A 22,367-nucleotide genomic window follows, 5' to 3' on the forward strand; every position below is an offset into this window, starting at 1 on the left:
ACGGATCCTCCTGCTCTTGGTTGTTTGCACTAGTACCTCATCCATATGTGATGGTAAATTTTCAATGTATAACCTCAGACCTGTTGATAAGAAAATGAGCATAAAAATGATCATAGAAAATAATGAGGGTAAAGATATGTTAAAGATTATGACTTAATCTAACTAATGAGAAGATGATGAAATAATAATCGATACCCCACAGCTAAAGGCACTTGAAGTGAAATTGAATCAGTCACATATGCAAAACTTGCTACACAATTTGATGGGTTTTGAGCATTCTAACACTTCCTAAGTGTACATGCAACCCTAATAAACCTTGGATCTATGTTTGTCTAAGATACATGCAAATAATTAATTTTCCAAGGTTTATATCCTAACTAGCATGGCATGGGGAACATGAATCAAATAAAGCTAGTAGAAATACTTACCTTGTAGTTGTAGTTGATTGCTTGGAGTTTTAGAGCCTAGCACCAATAGTGTGGATTCCTCAAATGAAAGTCACAAATCACCACAAACTCGGAACTTTGAGAGAATAGTCACTACTATCTTGAAATTGCCCTCACCTCAACAAGTGTCAACTAGTGTCATTTCAAGAACCAAGACCTCCTTTATATAGTGTGGTGGATTAGGGTTACATCCATGTAAACCCTAATACCCATGTCTCTTCATTTCCATGAGATCCATGGGTTAAAGCTCCATGGAGTATCCATGGACTTTTCCATGCAAGCCTAGCCCATTCCAAATAAGCATAAGCCCACACTATATAAATATAGAAGCCCATATTTAATTAGTAATATCTTTGATCACTAAATTAATCCTAGATTAATTATAGATCACTACTAATTAAATAATATGATCTTATATTAATATATTAGAACTTATAATATATTAATAAATCATAACTTGTACTATTCTCAAATATTATCCATTAATTGTTCGGTGAAGTGCAATCCAAATGGACCATGCTGGGTCGGGTCAAGTACATACCAAATATAGTTATGGACTTAGACACTATATCCAACAGTCTCCCACTTGGATAAGTCTAATCACTATAGTTGCAAGTATGACTTCAGGAACCGATCAACAATCGTAGCTCTTTAAACTCTGTTGAACTAGAACGCGCCATTTAAGATAAGTGATCATATAATCCTCTGTTCTAGATATCAGCCGGACAAATACATGGAACATAGTCTTGCTTATTGTCCAGCATTTGTTTCCCGATTTCCGATTTGTTTGACATAGAACTTAATTGAACACATCAATTTAGTTATGACCGGGCCCGGTACATAGGTCAAAACAAAATCATCGAGGGGCCCAGATATCAGCTTCTAATCCAAGAAGGAACAGATAAACTTCGACTCATATGTTTGTTCTACCACTCATTGAATTACACACAAAAGCACGTTTTATAACATCGAGTTACCAATGCGTTTTCGTACAATCAATGCATAACCAACTTGTAAGTAACAAATCATATCTCTAGGTTTGAAGACTTATATGATATTACCGTCTCACGATCACTCGAGATAGAATTCCATGAAGTGATTCCAGTGAGCGTGGGTTGAGTCCAATGCTCAGAACTTATGAGAACTCATGATTGTTGTAGCCTTGTCCAACACCTTAGACCTCTACAACCAAACATGAAAGTCTTGATTCATACCTACTTCCGACATATGACCGACTGTGGAGGTTTGAATAATATGATATGCCAAACATAATTATTCTGGAAGTCAAAACATGCAAAAAGAAATAAAGTAAACGATCGACAAGAGATAGCAACACTTTACTCATAAATAAAACACCTTTTATTCATCATCTAATGTCAATTACACTTTACAAATTTCATAATTTATCTAACTACTAAAACTTATATCATCCTTCAGCCCTATGCTCCGAGCATGCTGGAGATGCTTAACCCTGCTCAGTCCCTTCGTGAGGGGATCTGTTGGGTTCTCATCCGATGATACCCTCTTTGCCACGAGGATTCCTTCTTCTATTCGATGTCTGATGAAGTGATATTTTCTGTCAATGTGTCTGGATCTCCCATGATCTCTTGGTTCCTTGGCTAAGGCAACCGCACTATTGCTGTCACAGAAAATCTCCATCGGCTCTTTTATAGCTGGTACAACTCCAAGGTCTCCGATGAAGTTCTTTAGCCATATCGCCTCCTTTGCTGCCTCGCTTGCTGCTATATACTCTGATTCACAAGTGGAATCAGCCACTGTCTCCTGCTTGGAACTCTTCCAAGTAATCGCTCCTCCGTTTAAGGTAAAGACCCAGCCCGAATGAGAGCGGAAATTATCCCTATCAGTCTGGAAGCTAGCATCACTATACCCTACAACTCTCAAGTCATCACTCCCACCGAAGGTAAGGACCTAGTCCTTAGTCCTTCGCAGGTACTTGAGGATATTCTTTACCGCAGTCCAGTGTTCCTTGCCAGGGTTCCCCTGATACCTGCTAACCATGCTCAAGGCAAAGGCTACATCAGGTCGAGTACACGTCATAGCATACATGATCGATCCTACAGCTGAAGCATAAGGTAGTCGACTCATTTCTGCTATCTCAGCCTCAGTACTAGGGCTTTGTGTCTTACTCAATCTGGCATTACTCTGAATGGGTAACTCACCTTTCTTGGAGTTATGCATGTTGAATCTTTTCAACACTTTATCCACATAGGTGCTTTGACTAAGTCCAATTAGTCTTTTACTCCTGTTTCTCAAAATCCTTATCCCTAGGATATAGGCAGCTTCACCAAGGTCCTTCATAGCGAAACACTTCCCAAGCCAGGACTTTACTTCCTGTAGGGTTGGGATGTCATTTCCTATGAGTAGTATGTCGTCCACATACAGTACAAAAAAACTGACTATGCTCCCACTAGCCTTGATATAGACGCAAGATTCATCTTCACTCCTTGAAAAACCAAATTCCTTGACTTTCTCATCAAAGCAAAGATTCCATCTGCGAGGTACCTGTTTCAATCCATAAATGGATTTCTCGAGTTTACACACTCTATTGGGGTACTCTGTACTGACAAAACCCTCTGGCTGAACCATGTAAACATCCTCAGCCAACTTTCCATTAAGGAAAGCGGTTTTGACATCCATTTGCCATATTTCATAGTCATGAAATGCAGCAATGGCTAACAGAACCCTAATAGACTTTATCTTGGCCACTGGTGAAAAGGTTTCATCATAATCAACTCCCGGAGTTTGAGAATAACCTTTTGCAACCAGTCGTGCCTTATAAGTGTGTACATTACCATCCATGTCGGTCTTCTTCTTGAAGATCCATTTGCACCCTACAGTCTTACGACCTGGTACATTCTCAACCAAGTTCCAAACTCGATTGTCATACATGGATTGTATCTCGCTATCCATGGCCTCTTTCCACTTGGCAGCCTCAGGGTCTGCCATGGCTTCCGTGTAGCTGTTAGGTTCATCCAGACCTACTAGTGTCTCATCACTAATATGTGTCTCACCTTCCGCAGTAATATGGAAATCATAGTAATGCTCAGGTGCATTCCTAACTCTCGTGGAATGCCTCAGAGGTACAGGCTCGACAATTGGCTCAACAGGAGTTACCTCCTCAAGTTAAGGGCTAGGGTTTGAAGTTCCTTCACCGCTTGACTCTTGAATTTCTTCAAGATCAACTTGCCTCCCATTGTTTCCTTGGCTTATAAACTCTTTCTCTCTAAAGAAAGCCCTCCTAGCTACAAAGACCACATTTTCACTAGGTCTGTAGAAGAGGTAACCAAAGGATTGTTGTGGGTAGCCGATGAAAATACACCTCTCACTTCGAGGTTCGAGCTTATCATGAGTCTCGCGTCTCACGAAAGCCTCACAACCCCAAATCTTGATGTGGTCTAGTTTAGGTACTTTACCAGTCCACATCTCGTGAGGAGTTTTGGCAACTTTCTTTGTAGGGACTAGATTAAGAATATGGGCGGCAGTCTCTAAGGCATACCCCCAGAATGAGATTGGTAGCGAAGCTCGACTCATCATGGAACGAACCATATCCAACAAGGTTCGATTACGCCTCTCATCTACACCATTCAACTGTGGTGTCCTGGGAGGTGTCAATTTTGAGACAATCCCACATTCCCTAAGATAGTCGAGGAACTCTGAACTAAGATACTCACCTCCTCGATCGGATCGAAGCATCTTAATGTTCCTGCCCAATTGATTATCGACTTCCTGTTTAAATTCCTTAAACCTCTCGAAAGTCTCTGACTTATGCTTGATTAAGTAGACATATCCATATCTACTGTAATCATCAGTAAAAGTCAAATAATAACGATTAGCATCTCTTGTGGCATGTTTGAATGGTCCACACACATCCGTGTGTACAAGATCCAACAAACCTTCATCCCTCTCACACGAGCCTGTGAAGGGTGACTTTGTCATTTTTCCAAGTAAGCATGACTCGCAACTATCATCTGACTTTAGGTCAAACGACTCCAAGACTCCATCCTTTTGGAGTTGGCCTATGCGTTTCTTGCTTATATGTCCAAGACAACAATGCCATAATGATGCTTTATCAAAGTTATTATTATTAGTAGAATCAATACACAAAACATTATTTCCTAAGTTATCTACAACAAATACAGCTTCATACACACCATCACAGGGTAATGCTTTAAAATAAAGAACATTATTAAAGAAAGCATCAATAGAACCAACTTCATTATTAAATGAAAAGGTAAACCCTTGTTTGTACAATGCATGAAAGGAAATAATATTTCTTGCCATTCCTGGTGAATAACAACATTTATTCAAATCTAAACTAAACCCACTACTTAGCGATAAAGTATAAACTCCAATCTTGGTGACAGGTGAAGCTTTCCTATTCCCCATGATCAAGTTTATTCTTCCTTGCTCCACATCCTCACTTCTTCTTAGTCCCTGCAAGTCACAACAAATATGAATACCACAACCGGTATCAAGGACCCAAGATTTAGAATGGGGTGAGTTATTAGATAAGATAGTGTAAATACCTGCATGGTTGGGTTTAACTTTCCCATCCTTCACATCCTGCTGGTACTTTGGGCAGTTCCGCTTCCAATGTGCCTTTTCATGGCAATAGAAGCATTCATTCTCTTTTGGGTCAGAAGAAGGAGTGATGAAACCTTTCTTGGTTCCACTTGAAGAAGAGCTATCAAGGGTCCGAGCCTTGGTACCCTTCGAAGATCTCTTTCTCTTCCTCCCTCGACTTTTCCCGATTGCCAAAACCGGAGTTGAGTTTGGAGTAGGAGTGATAGCAACCGACTTCCCCTTAAGACCTGATTCTGCGGTCTTGAGAAGTCCCTGAAGTTTGCTGGGGGTGACCTCTTCCTTATTCATGTGATATGTCATGTGGAATTGATCATAACACGATGGTAAGGAGTGCAAAATGATATCTATTGCAAGCTCCTCTGGGAAATTCACATTTAGCTTCAGCAATCGATCCACATACCTTTGCATTTTCTGCATGTGGCTCGTGACGGATTCCCCGTCCTTCATCATGGTTGTTATCATGGAGCAGATGATTTCATACCTCTCTTGTCGTGCACTTTGATGGTATTTTTCCATCAGATCTTGGTGCATTTCATAAGGGTAGAAATCCTCATAAGACTTTTGGAGTTCTGCTGTCATTGTGGCCAACATGATGCATGCCACTTTGGTAGCATCTCTTTCATGTGTATGGAAGTCAGCGATCTCCTGAGGAGTTGCAGTGGTCTCATCAATCTCCTTAAGCTCCTTTTCAAGGACATATTCTTTGTCCTCGTTGCGGGTAATCATCCTGATGTTTCTGATCCACTCATTGAAGTTGGATCCATCAAAGGTAACTTTCCCACACAAGCTCATAAGGGTAAAGGAGCTATTAGGATTCGAGCCAGAAGCAACATTGTTTGAAGACATCTGAAAGAAGAGAACAAGATTAGTTTAGATATTAAGAAAGTCCTTATTAAAACACCCAAATGTAATATTAAGGCTAGGATCCAATCACAATATAATATAACTTAGAAGAGGTATGTCGTAATCCAAGCTATAACATATTCGAAAGGTAGGTGAATGACGATTCACCAATTTCCACCACGAAAACCGAAATATTTAAATATTAGGTTTTTGATTGGTTCTTAGAAATTCCTAGATTCTTTGAGATTCAATGAACTTTTCAAAGGCATGTTTCAATCTCGAGTGTGCCCTCCAAGTTTTGTGACTGGGATGCCGAGGATCACAAAATGAGGTGTGAAGTAACCATGCAAATCACTTGGTACCCTTAAAGTTTATCACTCAATCGATTTGTCGGTAAACCACACACGCTCCACCGATACTATAATAGACCTTAAGTCACCCTTTACCTACCTTGTTAAGTCAAAGTTAGTGTGCCGGTTAACCACACACGCTCCACCAACGACTTAAACAAAGTGTAAAGTGTAATTTCATGGATTAGCACCTTATTCACATTTTTCCTAAAGTAACTAAGATTGGGAATTTGGTAAAACATTTAGTTACTTTATAATATTCATCATACTTTAAATGAGAATTTATAAGTCCTTGTCTTATTTGTTCGGCTAACGACCCTCCACCAGTCAAGCAAGCGGTGGGTGAGAGTGGACAGCCATTAAGTCACCATTTTATAGGAAACAACCTTATACCCACCTTATAGACCGGATTCATGAATGAGGCGTACTAGCGGTAAGACGACTTTGTTCTTATACATATATATACAATTATTAAATCATAATAATATAAGTATAAGGGTTGAATTTTAACTTTTAAAATTCTAGGGGTTGGAACTAAAGTTTTAACTTGACTTTACTTGTTCCAAAACTTGAGGGCAAGTTTTGTAAACTTTCAAAACTTTTCTTTTCTTGTAACTTATGAGTTTAATAGAGTAATAAAATGAAGACTCTTCATTTTTCTAACTCGTGTGTTATTTTAATGGTTTTTAATCCAAGAGACTTTTGGTTTTCCATAACTTGAGGACAAGTTATGGACTCCATTAAAACACATTATGATCAAGAATTAATCTACCACATAGGTTACAAATAATTCCTATGATCATCTAAACATCATAAGAACAAGAGCATGAACATGAACACTTTCATACATCAAAATCACACTTAATCTTTGTAATTTTGATAACTAGTTGTTGTAAATGAATTAGAAAAGACATTACACCATCTAAAACAAGTTTTCAAGTACCAAAACAGGTTAGGGTAATGTTTCTAATCCATTTCCAGCAACTAAAGTCGAAAATCTGCACTCTGTCGACCCTACTCGCCGAGTGCATGAACCTACTTGGCGAGTAGGTTGAAGATACAAGTGAACTCGGCGAGTCCCCCCATGGACTCGGCGAGTCCAGCAGTCAGACAGCAAGTTTTTCGACTTTTTCCAACATATTGCATCAAGTATCAAACAAACAAGCCTAAGCTCTGATACTACTGATGGGTTTTGAGCATTCTAACACTTCCTAAGTGTACATGCAACCCTAATAAACCTTGGATCTATGTTTGTCTAAGATACATGCAAATAATTAATTTTCCAAGGTTTATATCCTAACTAGCATGGCATGGGGAACATGAATCAAATAAAGCTAGTAGAAATACTTACCTTGTAGTTGTAGTTGATTGCTTGGAGTTTTAGAGCCTAGCACCAATAGTGTGGATGCCTCAAATGAAAGTCACAAATCACCACAAACTTGGAACTTTGAGAGAATAGTTACTACTATCTTGAAATTGCCCTCACCTCAACAAGTGTCAACTAGTGTCATTTCAAGAACCAAGACCTCCTTTATATAGTGTGGTGGATTAGGGTTACATCCATGTAAACCCTAATACCCATGTCTCTTCATTTCCATGAGATCCATGGGTTAAAGCTCCATGGAGTATCCATGGACTTTTCCATGCAAGCCTAGCCCATTCCAAATAAGCATAAGCCCACACTATATAAATATAGAAGCCCATATTTAATTAGTAATATCTTTGATCACTAAATTAATCCTAGATTAATTATAGATCACTACTAATTAAATAATATGATCTTATATTAATATATTAGAACTTATAATATATTAATAAATCATAACTTGTACTATTCTCAAATATTATCCACAAATTGTTTGGGTGAAGTGCAACCCAAATGGACCATGCCGGGTCGGGTCAAGTACATACCAAATATAGTTATGGACTTAGACACTATATCCAACACAATTATCTTTAGAACACACACACATATACATTTGAAACATGATACATTTAAAGATGCCACATGGGTTTAGAGCCAATTGGGTGTTATCTTACTTGAAGTTTGCTGTGATGATGAAGTATCAGAAACCTTAGCTAATGAGCGATATTGGACTTTATAATAACACGATCAACAACAGAAAATGGGAATTAAAGACCTTTGCCTCGTGGTGTCTCCATGAACATTGAATCACCATAATTAACCCTGTCCTGAATCCATACAATGCAGGTTACTACTATTATGTCTGAAACTAAATTACCAAATTACCTCTTTAACATGGAGTTCTACAAAGAAAAATGGACAAACCTGATCTGATCTCTCTCTTCTTCTTTTAGATGAATGGTGAACTTGTGATTCTTCTTCCCTACGAAATGCTGATACTGCAGCTCTCACAGCTATAAGCATATATCTTGGTCAACATTTGATGAAAAATCTAGCTTTTCTAAATATTGGTTTCTATATAATTAAGCAATAAATGTGAACTTTAACAAAATTATAATGTGAAATCGAATAGTTATAGAGGAGGATGTGTGATCATTGAGTGGTTTTGAAATATTCTTAATATGAAATCTGCACTCAATGGATGCCTGATTATAGGAACATTAGATGGGGCTAATGGTGAAATTAGGAAGGAAGTTGGAGAGGACAATTTTTTCTTTTTGGAGCAACAGCAGATGAAGTTCAAAACAGAGTCGATGATGCTTTCTAGGGTTATCAACCAGAAATATGAAGTAATATTTCGTACACAGAGAAGACATTGTCATAAACACAACATTAATCAACGAATAAATCAACTACACCCAAAGCCTGAGCGTACCTGTTAACAACGTGAAAGAAGGAGGCAGAAGCGGCTGTAGGCCGGAGTAGGAGACTTCGTCAGTCTCGTCGACTGGAGACCGGAGGTGGAGGCGTCGTCAACCGGAGGCGGAGGCGTCGTTGGCCAGAGGCGGAGGCGTCGTCGACCGAAGGCTAAGGTTTCGTATAAACAACTCTAAGTAATAGAGCGAAAATGGCGATGAATTTGTTTGGTCATATGCCGGAAGCGTCTCAAAGGGAGAAAGAGTCTCAAAGAATGAATTCTGCTGCGGGGCTTAATCAAATGAACTTATTTAATTTTTTATTTCAAGTATTTTTACTCATAAAAATATCCTATTGAATTTAATTGCCTCATGGTATTTTCTTCCCTTGTACTCGACATGGAATAAAAGTTCATTAATTGTATTTAAAAATAATCTATAGAGTACACTGTAAAATATAAACTACAAAAGATTCATCCTTTTTACAATAATAATCTAAAATTTCTTATTCTAATTAAATTGGAAAAGTTATTTTGTTTATGACCTTTGGTTATAACAAGCTTTCATTATGTTTAATACAGAAAATAAAACAAAAATTTTTAAAGAAAAATCATTTGAATGTAATCTGTTCATTCTATTTGACCATTTTTAAGGTCCAAACTTTGCATGTAATCTATTGAAACTTGAACCTCATCTGGTTATTGGTTTTTGATGTTTGGTAATTTTTTAAAATAAACCGATAACAAACCTAAAATAATAAAAAATAAAAATAAAAAAAGTCACTTGTGTTACCCCACAATTCTTCTTACAAAAAAGGATGAAAATACAGAAAATAAAAACGATAAAATACAGAAAATAGTCAAGTGGCTGAATCAATAAACTGAACAAGAACTGCTACAATTATTATTATTAAAAATTGAGGGGTAATATTGACCTTTTGGCATAGTTAGTCTACAAAACTACAGCTTTCTGAAGGATGAGGGCAAAATGGGAATTCGATTATTGCTTGAACTGGTTGCCCAAACCTTGGGTCATTCCTAAGCTCTGTCCAAGATCGCCCATTTGTGCTTTCATGGCCTATAAAGGGGCAAAATGGTCAAATTAAAAATATATTACCCCAAGGGTAAAATTGTACTTTTATATCATCAGACAAACTTGTACACTTTTTTGATGCACATCTCTATATGCTTCTGTTATGTACCTCTCTTTTCTTTTCTATGACAAGAATGGAATCAGTCATTCCATTCCCCTATCAATTCCATTCCTTTGAGAATAATGGTTTTATATCATCATACAAACCTGTACACTTGATTCAGTAATTGTAGTTTTTCCACTTAATTTGTCTTTAAGGAGTGTCTTCACTTGTTTGAGTGCAAATTCTGTGATTGGTTTTGCTTCTCTAGCTCCTTGGTAGTCAACAGGAGGTTTTCCAGGGACAAATACTTTAATAGTTGAAAACAGGATCAAAGTTGTAGCAGCAAGGATAAAGGCATTAAAGTTGGATTTCTAACTAAAGAGGAAGTTGATCATGTTTATGTATTAGTCGTACTTAATCAAAATGGGGGCGTATTTTTTTAGTTATTTGATTTTGTTTCTAGTACATCTCATTGACCGTATTAGATGCTGCAATTGTGTGTATTATATTTATTTATCCCTTTATAATACGGGTTTTTTTACAACCGTATTAGATGGGGGTGTACTCTATTACCAATTTTCCAGTAGTGGTGCGAGTACCTTCAGTTTAGTTATTTTACAATATTGAAGTCAAAATTACACATTCTGTAAGGCCTTTGATCATAATTTTTCAAGAGGAGGATGTTATACCTCCTCATAGGTGCTCCTGCCAATTAAGTCAAGTTTCCTTCATTCTTTATCACTAGTATTCACAACATTTTTCTTATCTAGCATGTTGATTGTGTGATTTTCGCTATCATGCAGAATACTGATAAATCTATAACTGATCAAGTATCACTTCCGCGCTTCGTGATTTTCAGGTCTAGTTTTAGAAACATTTCATCAACAAAATTGGGAATCCACTCACGAAGCAATGTGAGACTTGAACCAAAACATCCCACTGAGGCACCAACAAACTAGCACCCTGAGGATCTAACCAAACAACCTACCCAAACAGAACCTGAATCTTGGATGAAAGACAAAAGGACTCGTAGCTAGATTAAAAGAAAATCATGCAACACACAGTTAAGACCCACTCAATATCGGCACAGCACATAGTTAAGCCCTCTGTGGCAACTTTCAACTGCTCCATTCGTTCAGCATCAGCAGCCTCCAGCATGACAATCTTTTCTTCCAACTGCTTCTTTTCAGACTCCAACACCTCTAGTCTACTCGCAAGTTCAGATTTGGACTCTTCCAACGAAAAATTCATTACGTGAGCTTCTTCTCTTAGAGCTTCTGAGTGCTCCAATTGACTTTCCAAACTCCAACTCATAATGCTCGGCTTCAATTGTCCTCGTATTATTGAGATACCAAGAGCGTTGTTGCTCACACGTCCCCTCAGTTACATCAATAGCTTTTACCTTTATCAATACACAGTTCCTTCTCAACATAAGAAGGAAATTCCAATATCTGCTCCAGATCCATAAACTGGCACCTCTGACGGCTTCTAGATCTCAAATTCTGGTTATCTCACATCATTAGCAGTCTTCTTTTTACCCTTTTGAGTTCGTTCCTGAAGAGCTGGGCTCCGATGACTTCATGTAATCCACCTCCGCATCATCTTGTTCATCAGAAGAACCAAGCTGGAGAATGTCATCTAAATCCCTCATGTTTTCCAAGGGGAAAGAAAACAGTTGCTCTCCGTCAGGACCTACAAAAAAAATAGAGATTAGAAATAGTAGGACTACCATCGAGTAATAATGACTTTCAGTAGCTAGCATGACTAGTTGACTACTTTGTACATGAATTTCCACCATTAGTAGGATATACCTTCGAGTAAACAATCCAGATATTGAAGAACACTAAGATTGAACGGAGGTAAGTTATCCTTGCACCCATGACTATTTTCTTCCTTGCCAATAGAACCTTCATCATCAGATTTGAATGAGATACCACTGCTGTTGTCCCCAACGATGGTATTCTTCCCTTCTTTCACAAAGCCATTGTCTTGTTCCTGCTCCAGTGTTAAAGAAATAATGGTATATTTAATCTTTTTGACTTAGGAAATGATATTATGTATATTATATCTATTAAAAAGTTAAACCTACTTGCAAAAACTGATTAATCTTTATCAAGAAACCCCCTCGAAGATAAGGTACAAAATATGAGAAAGTGTTCGGTTCTAAAACCCCCGGTCAAAAAAAATACAGATAGGTACAGAGAATCTTCCCCCAATCGACAAGATTTTGGGACAAATTTCCTTTAAGCCCATCTATGATGGCCTCCAATTATACATCATAAGGGCATCCACAATGCATTGAAATCCGTAGAGTTTAATGGATTGCCACATCATCATTCTTAAATTCATATAACTCTATTATTGTTTTCTCTGCAATGCATTGAACTCTACAAAGTTTAATAGAATGTTACAAAATATAATTTATAGTAAATATTTAAGGATTAAAACTTTTCTTTTTCCCGTTGAAGGGTTCAATGACCATTGAACTCCAAATCCATTGACTGCCTTATGCCAAGGTGGCATCTCACAATGGTTGAGTTTCATCCATTGAATGACACATGGACTTGCCACCTCATTCAACTCTCCCATTAAACTCACCATTGTGGATACTCTAAACAAGTACACAACAACAAAGCAGATAAGCAGCCACTTTACCCAGGGGTCAAATCCATGGTAATGGGTTTTACCCATGGATTTCCTTTGATTCAAATCATTGGTAAAATTAATGTTAGCTGGTTTTTTTCTTTTTCTTTTTGTCAATTTCCAAGCATATATTTCAAGGTTATAACTCCTTTTATTTTGTTACATCACTAATCAATATTTAAGAAGTTTGTTTGATAACATATTGAATTGGTTGTGCATGTGTGCCTTTTTATTCAAGTTGTAAAAACGTTTGGGTATATACAGAAATATACCTCAAGTGTGTGACCATCTATGTCGGACTTCTTTTGGGGGAAAGCTCTAAACCACATTTGCTTTTCTGATAAAAGAGATAAAAAATAATATGTTAATTATAATGCGCATACATCCACTAGTAGCTAGGCCTCACAATGATGACTTTGAACCTGATCTAATCCGATCCAATATATTTATGTGATCCAACATATTAAAAAACTTGTCAACAAATCATCCTATTTAGGCAGATCAAAACATAGTGTCTATTCATTATCCACCAGGGTCGATCCATTTAAAAAGTAAAGGAGAACTCTAAGTTTCTATATTCGATAAAAATGAACTTATATTTTAAAAATTGATAAAACCAGTAATAAAAGTCTTTGTTTGGATCAATGATCCATTTATTTAAAATAATTAGGTTTTTAAATAACTCATGGATGTTGTTGGATATATAGTATTGTGGGTTGCCTCATTTCCAATTTTCCACTATGTTCTTGGTGCATAAAAAATAGATAAAAAGTAATACGTACGCAAGGCACAAGAAAAAGTAATTTTAATAGTAACGACATCTACCTTTATAGACTGCACCGTTTCCAACAAATTCATATAAAGAATTGTCAATTGCAATGTCGTCCCGCTCATATCCTCCAAAGTCTAAGATATATTCTCCTGTTGTTAACTGAAATCCGGAGAGATCTCCACCAATGATATGATTCCATGACTTGTAATCACCCAAAACATCTTCTTCTTCATCCTTTTTTTTATCATCATACACAAAACTCACCCCACACTCCTTCGTAGATCCAATGTCCACTTTTCCAGTTATAGTAACATGATCACCAGGTTCCATCTCATTTATCCCGAACATCCAATGGCTTAGCAATATAAGACACTCTCCATCTATTTGGAATTCATTAAGAGAAGTCGTGTATATCCAGGTGAGGTTCTTTGTTGTATTATTAATTTTAATCGTTGGCGAAGTACAAACCACTGACACATCTGGAGAAAACAGATCCTGCAGCATCTCTACAAAGCACAAATTCAATCCCCTGAGATTGAAAGGAGGTGATGGGATGGTAAATGATATTGATGGCCCCTTGCTTCGTTTTGTAATCCAATTCGGTTGCTCTTTCCCCATATAATGCGTGGTGAATATTCCGAATTCATAACACATCTGTCATATATATATATATATATATATATATATATATATATATATATATATATATATATACACACACACACACTAGGTTATAAAATGAGCAAAAATCATATAACTATATTCACACAAATGAAGATATATAGTTAATTAGAACAAACCTTATTTTTAGATTCTTCTGGTTTTTTATCTGCAAAAAAAGTTTCCATGCACTTCTCGTAAGGAAAGTCTGGATTAGTCCAGCCCAAACTATCTAATAACTTTTCCTCAACAGCTGTCATTCGTTCAATTTTGACTATGCCTTGGATATCACATGGAATTACTATTTGTTGTCCAAGCATTCCCAACCTGAGTGGGGACATTTCTGGATCAAATACAACTTTTTGTAGCCAGCCATCAATAGAAAGGAGGTTCAAATATCTTAGTGTAGGTGGAGGGTACTCGACTGACGTCAGCATGCTACAGCCAGCCATATGAAGTAGCTCAAGTCTAGGAAGGCTTCCCACACAATTGGGCATGGAACTGATAGGATTGTCATCTAAACATAACTCTTTTAACACGGATAGGCAACTGAAGTCCATGGGAAAGGATTTTGTGGTCAAATTATTATTTCCAAGCCACAATTTTACTAAAGATAATGGTAAATTCGTAAAGAACTTGGAATCTGTTGGTATGGAGTTCATAATTGCGGAGAAAAATGTTTCTGCGTTTATACCAATTTTGTTTACCAATGAATCCATGTCCATAACCTCGATTTGAGGACCGATTCTACAGCCCTCTAGCAATAATGTTTTAACCTTCTTTAACATGCATATGGTTCTTGGAAGTTTTCCAAGCTTGATGCGGTAGCTCAAATTAATATGGACAAGTTCAACACATTGCTGAATTGATTCAGAAATCTCCAACAAACCAACGCAATTTGTAACTATTAACCACTCAAGTGCAGGGAGCCCGTCAAAACAGTCCAGACTACAAAGCTTTTCACAGAAACTTAAATTAAGAAATTTTAATGATCTTAGCAACCTTATCTCTTTTGAATGTGATCCAATCAACTGCTGACATGAAGATAAGTTAGAATAGTATTGAATTTGATCAACTAAACATGGAATAATAATAAAGACAGATGTGTTACCTTTTGCCTCTTCCGAGGTCGTTTTGGATTACTACAATAAATGTCAAATGACTCAAACTTGCTATATGACAAGTCCAGAGCCACTAGATTATCCATCGGTAAGTCTGAAGGTATCGACTTCAAAGGAAACCCATGTATACACAACCATCTTATTTTTTCAGGAAATTTCTTGTAAGTCCCTTTCATTTGCACATCATTAAGTTGTAGCAGTATTAGATTAACCATGTTACTCAAGGCATCCGTTTTCAACTCAATTGATCCACATGACTTCTCTTTCTTGAGCAATCTCATGTCTAGGCCTAGGCCTAAAACATTTTCGGTACCCTAAGAATAAAAGGAATGCAAAAGAATTAAAAAATGCCATCACCATGTATATATAGACGATACAAAAATACTTTGAACAAGTATACATGGCCTCTTACCTTTTGTTGTTTCAACACTTCGAATGACTCTTCATGACACCATAATCGACTTCGCATCCATGGCTTGTTTGGTGATTCTTCACGTACTATGTATCTTCCCATCTCTTGAAGCAACTGATGCATCATCAATATGTTATTCTCTTCAATGCTAAGAAGGCATCTGTCAAAGAGATTTGTGAACCCAAAACTTGTATTTATATTACATGCTTTTAAAATTGCTTCAGTAAAATATTTATCCACTCCAACAAAAAAACAAGCAATATGCTTAAACAAGTCCTTATCATTTTCGGACGGCAAAGAGTCGAAGCTTATTCTTAGTATATTATTTACAGGGGAACCATTTTCCTTCTTTAATGTTTCCAAGTGGCCCTCCCAGTAAGCTACATCTCTTTTATGCAGTGACCTGCCCAAAACTTCAAGAGCCAATGGATGTCCATCACAATACATCACAAGTTTTTCTAACACCTCTTCATAACCTGTCATGGGATCATTGGACATGAATGCATGAAAACACAGAAGTCGTCGTGATTCATTCGTATTTAAGCCTTGAAGAAAGTGCTTTGTATTCTTGGGTTTAGCAGACCTTTTGAATAGTTCACAACTCTTTGTCAACCATTTGTTCTTTGTTGTTATGATGATTTTACTCCCTGCTTGAAAACCTTTGCTTCCAAGTAATGCATTCAATTGGTCGAGGTTATCAATATCATCAAGAACAAGAAACACCTTTTTACTGGCTAATGCATTTTCTATCATTGGGATGTATAGAGAAACCTCGTGAACTTGAATTGAATTTGGTTTAAAAATGTCATCAAAAAGTTGTTTTTGTAAATCAAGCAAACCATTAAAACTATTGCATCTCCTACTAATATCTCCAATGAAGCTGCTTTTGTCGAATTCATGAGAGTGTAACCGATAGATGTATTTGGCTAAAGACGTCTTCCCGATCCCAGCAATACCCCAAATAGTGTAAATGTCTGCTGTATGCGAGGATTCATCATTCAACCATGAAGTCAGAGAATTAATGGAATCGTCAATCCCAAAAAGTTGTGGCACAGGAATCCTTGAGGAAATACATAATCTACTGTAGATATCCTTGACAATTTCTTTAATAAACTCCGCCTCTGGCCTGAAACATGAGTTTAATAAGAACCGCAAAGAACAATCCAAATAAACTGAAATACCATATTTATAGATTTAATCTATGTAAAGAACTAAATCAAATTTATATCATATTATGTTTAGTTAAGTTTTTCACATCAAACTTATATCATATTTGCAGTTCTTACCATATGCACCTGCTATATAAGGTCATAATTTTAATGTATAATAAGACCAGAGCCATGAATGTAATATAAGATATATATCTTTAGTGGGAAACCAAATTTTATTATGTTTCTAGAGTTTCATCAAGCTAAAATCTTGATGTGGCTAAGCATTTCTATAAACAACATGCCAGGTTATACTATACTGCTAGAAGTAGAAGTGTTTTTTCATAGTATTTAAAATACTTGTGATACAGTAATCGATGGTATGGTATTGAAATGGTAAGAATTATAATAGACTAAACTGAAAAAATTGTCCATGTGGATTATCGATTTCTTTAGTTTCGGTAGTCAAATACAGTTATTTCCATAAACGGTCCTTTTTCTCAATTTGATTACGTTCAAGGTCCCTCCGGTTAACACCATAAAATGAAATCTGTAAGAGTTGTAACAATTGACCATTTTTCCCTCATTGACCGTTGTGGTTTGTAATTTTCTTTGTTAGTATTTTTTTGGGACCAATTACCCACCCCTCATCTACATCACCTTGTCTTCTGCACGGCCTCACACCTTATTATTTGCTTATTGACTTATTCTTGATTGTGAGTTGATGTTTTATATGATGGAGATAATCTAGTGTGGAATCGTGTATTATTGTTATGATGGGGCGATCAATGGAAGTAGTCTCCCTAACCGCTAGTAGAATTAAGTTACCTACATCTAACCTCATCTTAACCCATTAAGTGGATATTGTTATTGTTATTGGTGTACTAATTAGACGTTAGGCTATTAACTTACAAACAGGAATTGCCTCAGGGCCGGCCCAATACATGGGCTACTTGGGCTTAGGCCCAAGGCATCAAATAAGTCCAGCAATATCCATTATATATATAAGAATTTCCCATAAACTTAACCCACATATTATCTATTAACGAACCAGAAAGAAATCAGGGGAAGAAGAGGCATGAAACAATCAATCGATTAGTTCCCAACATAGAGAAATGAAACGTCGTGCCTAGAAACTCGTTGCTCGTTAGCGCTATTATCGATAGAGAAATCAATGTCTAGAATCGTCTTTGATACTAAAAGTAAGAACTGGTTTTTTATTTTCCACTTTCACTCTTTCAGTCAATCGATATTAGCTCTTTCTTGTATCTTGGTTTTTGATTTGTAGAATCGATATTAGCTCTCGAATTTCACTTTCAATCAATCGATATTAGTCAATCGATTCTTAATTTCCTATTTAGTGATTTTGTTGTGATTGTATCTTGGTGGTTGTTTTAGTTTTTCAGAAATCAAACCAGATTTCTCATCTATTTGTGCTAGATATTGTTGTTTCAGAAATCATATTTAAGTAAGTTTAATCTCGAAATCTGCTTTATTTGTTATCTATTTTATTTCTTCTACATCTGATTACAGTAAAAAAAATGTACAAAGTCTCAAAGACATTGGATGGCATGAGGAAGCCACACACAGTAGCTGGAGGAGTCTTGTGTTAGTTCAACGAAATTTGATTGGTTAAAGTCGTGTGGCTGTCTTATCGCAGAGCTTGAAAGAATCGTTCTCAACAAATCAAATGTAAGTTCTTATGTCTCGTGAAAACTGCCATCAATCATCTTTTAATCTGATTTTTGTGGTTTGTTTCAAGAGTTACGTATTAGATATTTCGATTTCTGATTTCTCTTCGACAGTTCTATTGTTTGGGTGAGTTTAATTTTTAATAATGTGATTTTAATCAGAATTTTGTGGTTTGTTTTAGAGTTTGGTTTCTGAATTCAATTTGGTCTTTTTATTTCTTACAGTGTTTGTGTAATTTTTTATGTAATTTCTTTTATACATGTGGTTTTCATTTCATGTGGGGTATTAGATATGGGCTTTTGTGTTGTCTTTTTACTGTTGATTTGTTGTTTGTGACCGGTCATTACAGGTAGTCCTTGAAGCATAGTGAAAAGTTGAAGCGTGGTGCTGTCACAAAGTATTTTTAATGTGTTATTCTTTGTTTTCTAGCTTTTGAAAATCCAATGATAGTTCGTTTATTGTTTGGAGCTCTTTTTTGAGGAGGTGTTCTTTTTTGCTATATATTTAGAACTTTGGGCAACCGGGGTGTTGGATAATATTGATAAAATGAAAGCAATCAGAACAAAACCTAGATAGTATTGCTTGTATAAATTTAATAAAACGAAAGCAACTACAAATACTCGTTAATGAGTATCATTTGTATAGATTTAACAAATTTAAAACAACTACATCAACTTTTTACATATATAAACTTCACCCTAAACACTACAGACTCATTCAACACAAATAGACTTGTGTGGTCTTGTCGAGGGCATTATTTTCTTGCCCTGGGCATAGAAAATCAATGGACCGGCCCTGGGAATTGGATAAGAGAAATTCACATGGGGGAGCCTTTTTTTTTTTTTTTTTTTTTTATCAAATCTTGCCTAAAATTGCCAACCACTTCTTCTTTCTCTAAATGAAAGTGTTAATTCATCGATGTTTCCTTTTTTTTAAATTGTATCTCTCAACGTATCGGTATCTACAAGCTTTAGTTATTAAGGTTTCACAAAAAATAAATAAATAAATAAATAAAAAATAAAAAACTTTGACACCAAAAAAATAAACCCTTTCTCTCCAACCCAACACCATGTTGTTGTAAACGAATATAATAACACCAAAATTTGGTGTTATACTACTCCCTTACACCCAAATAGTGTCAAACTTTCAAGTGGCAATTTATATCCCTCGGGTTATAGGTTTATACATTTATAGTTTATTTAATTAACTAGTTATACTTTAGATGTAATAATTATAAGTTGTAATATCCCTTATAAATTATATTGAAATTAGTTAATCATAAATATAAAATTTGACTTTTATGTTTCAAAACTGTTTGAAAGTTTTAATATTTTTTGTAAAATCAAATACTTAGTGATGAAATATTTTGTGGTAATCATTGTGTTTTGAATTTATTTAACAATTTAAAAACTCTGTGATATTATATGTTTTCTAAACCTATTGAAACAAAAAGGATGTCATACAAATTGACGAAAAGCTAATAATTAAATTGAAGGGGTGTTTATTTTGTTTTTTTTTTGGACAATTTGTGTAAGTTAAAAGGGTAATTATACTAGGAATTAGGGGTGAGCGCGGTGCGGTTCGGTGCGGTTATTAGCTAAAACCTCACCACTAACCGCAAATGCGGTTAATCTATTTTGAAAACAGCATGGTGCGGTTATTTTTGCGGTGCGGTTAGGCGGTTATTTTTGCGGTGTGGTTTTGTTTTTTCTATGTTGCGGTTATTAACCGCATGGATTTGGTGCGGTTATTTTGTGTGGTTTTTAACCACAGTTTAGAGCTCAAACGGTTTTAAGAGTTCAAACATATTACTTGTAATAATAAAAAAACCATAAAGTATAAGACAATCAACTTAAATTACAAACAACTAATATCTTAAAAACGTCAAATCAATAGTAATTTACAAGAAATATCTTAAAATTGTCGAATTTCACCATTTTTTTCAAAGTTAAACATAACAAAACACCAATATTTTGGTCTTCTAGTATTTTATCCATCTTTCATCCATGAAACTTATGTTATTTTTAGTATTTAATATATTAATAATTAATTAAAAAAATTGTATATAACATATGCGGTGCGGTGCGGTTTTTTTGCGGTTTTTGAAAACTAATAACCGCACCGCACCGCAAATTTGCGGTTTTTGAAAAACAGAAAACCTCATCATCGGTTTTAATTGCGGTTGCGGTTTATCGGTTGCGGTTTTTGCGGTTAAATTTAATTTCGGTGCGGTTTTTGCTCACCCCTACTAGGAATATATTTTTTTGTGTAAAAAATGGTGTAATAGGTCGGAGATGAATTACTGTTTGCACCATTCTAGCGCTGAAAATGGCATGGGTTGTAGACTATCTCTAGAAATCTGGCGAGTAAACCAAGAGGTGGGAACAAAAAGAGTAGCAGCAGCCCACTGGCCACTTGGGTTCACATTAATTAGCAATTTATCCAATTTTAAAGTCCAATGCATTAATTTATCATATCATATATAAATAAAAATTAGATGAAAGATATTGGTCCAATTTAGCTATATTAGATAATATGTGTATTTTTCTGAAGTTTAAGAAACATGCATTCAGAAAATACGGCATTCAAATTTTATGGTTAATCAAACAAAGTTGAAGCAGTTAAGAAAGTGTTTACCTTCCCTTTACGTCCACCCCTTTTAAATCTGCAACTGCTTCAAGCGCTTTAATCCATCTATCCATCTTTTCAGCCAACTGACGTCTTTTCTCTGCATCTGGCTCAGCCCCAATGTTCTGTTGGTGTACAGCCATTGCATCTCCATAGGTATCTTGTTGCTTCCTGACATGGGTGGGCTCAACATAGTAAAAGACTGGGATAACAATTTGGTTGGATGTTATTCGTTGCTCAAGGATCAGTATCAATTCATTGAGACACCATGATGAACTAGCATAAGTCTTGGACAGCACGACGATTGAAACCCTAGATGATTTAATCGCACTCTCCAATTCTGGCTTTAGGTCTCCTCCCGTTTCCATATCTTCATCATCAAAAAAGGTAGAGATATTGACATTCTGGAGGGCTTTATGGAGTTCATGTGTGAAACCATAACGAGTATCAGCACCCCGAAAACTTAAAAACACATCATATTTATGATCATTGGTAGATGAAGAAGATGATCCTTTGCTAACCATTATGAGTGATGGGAAGGTATGACTAATTTGAGACTAGATTTACAATAAAAATGAAAGTAAGTAGTCTTTTTTTTTTATAGAGGAACTCCAAGAAACAACGGCTATTGATAAATAAACATGCATTATCTTCGAATTTTCTTAGAGATTTATAAGAAACTGAAAAAACAGTTTCCTAAAAAAAATGGGGTCCAAATTCTTGACTTTGACAATTTCAACATACCTATAGACATGAGCATCTATGAAGTTTAAGATATGTTTGGCAAAACTAGTTGGCAACGGGTACGTCCACGTTGTAGCTTTTATTTGTGTAGAAGTATTTGGAAAAAGTAGTTGTAAGTTTTTAAAGATGTAAAATTACATAAAAACTATAAGCTAGTTCATGAGGCATTTTGGATTCGAACTTTTTTGTTCTACAGTAAAAGCGTCAAACTTGTATTCCCAAACGAAGTTTTGTATTTAAATTCGAATTTTTTCTTAAAAGTTAAAAGCTAAAAGCTCTCGCATCGAAAATATTATACATATTCCTTGGATATGAAAATATAATAAGTTACTGTATTATTGTTTTGAATCTTCCTTAATGTACATTAATCGATCTCAACCAAGTATT

At 35.9% G+C, this 22,367-nt stretch overlaps 1 protein-coding gene and 1 long non-coding RNA gene across 2 annotated transcripts; one reads left to right on the forward strand and one right to left on the reverse strand.

The window, feature by feature from the left end:
- Window positions 1–10,371: 10,371 nt before the first annotated feature.
- LOC145096493 (TMV resistance protein N-like) lies at window positions 10,372–21,871 on the reverse strand. The gene is made up of 8 exons (XM_079034103.1): window positions 21,246–21,871; window positions 15,769–16,894; window positions 15,347–15,670; window positions 14,376–15,266; window positions 13,629–14,229; window positions 13,076–13,140; window positions 11,972–12,155; window positions 10,372–11,852 (listed from the first exon to the last, which is right to left on the reverse strand). Exons 1-8 carry the CDS (start codon window positions 21,758–21,760, stop codon window positions 11,695–11,697), a joined length of 3,864 nt encoding a protein of 1,287 aa, XP_078890229.1. The 5' UTR covers window positions 21,761–21,871; the 3' UTR covers window positions 10,372–11,694.
- Window positions 17,944–19,128, forward strand: LOC145096509 (uncharacterized). The gene is made up of 3 exons (XR_013703917.1): window positions 17,944–18,118; window positions 18,450–18,608; window positions 18,958–19,128. It is a non-coding gene; the product is annotated as an uncharacterized LOC145096509 (long non-coding RNA).
- Window positions 21,872–22,367: the final 496 nt, after the last annotated feature.

The sequence above is a fragment of the Lactuca serriola genome, chromosome 1 (genome assembly GCF_051521515.1).
Source record: "Lactuca serriola cultivar US96UC23 chromosome 1, Lser_US96UC23_V15, whole genome shotgun sequence".
Classification (NCBI taxonomy): Eukaryota; Viridiplantae; Streptophyta; class Magnoliopsida; order Asterales; family Asteraceae; genus Lactuca; species Lactuca serriola.

What these genes read in the sequence shown, in the direction of transcription:
- LOC145096493 (XM_079034103.1), bottom strand. Translation starts at nt 21,760, where the DNA reads ATGGTTAGCAAAGGATCATCTTCTTCATCTACCAATGATCATAAATAT. An exon ending in GGGGTGGACGTAAAGGGAAG is followed by an intron (nt 16,895 to 21,245) that starts GTAAACACTTTC and finishes CTCATGTTTCAG; the next exon opens with GCCAGAGGCGGAGTTTATTA. An exon ending in CAGAAGAATCTAAAAATAAG is followed by an intron (nt 14,230 to 14,375) that starts GTTTGTTCTAAT and finishes TATATATGACAG; the next exon opens with ATGTGTTATGAATTCGGAAT.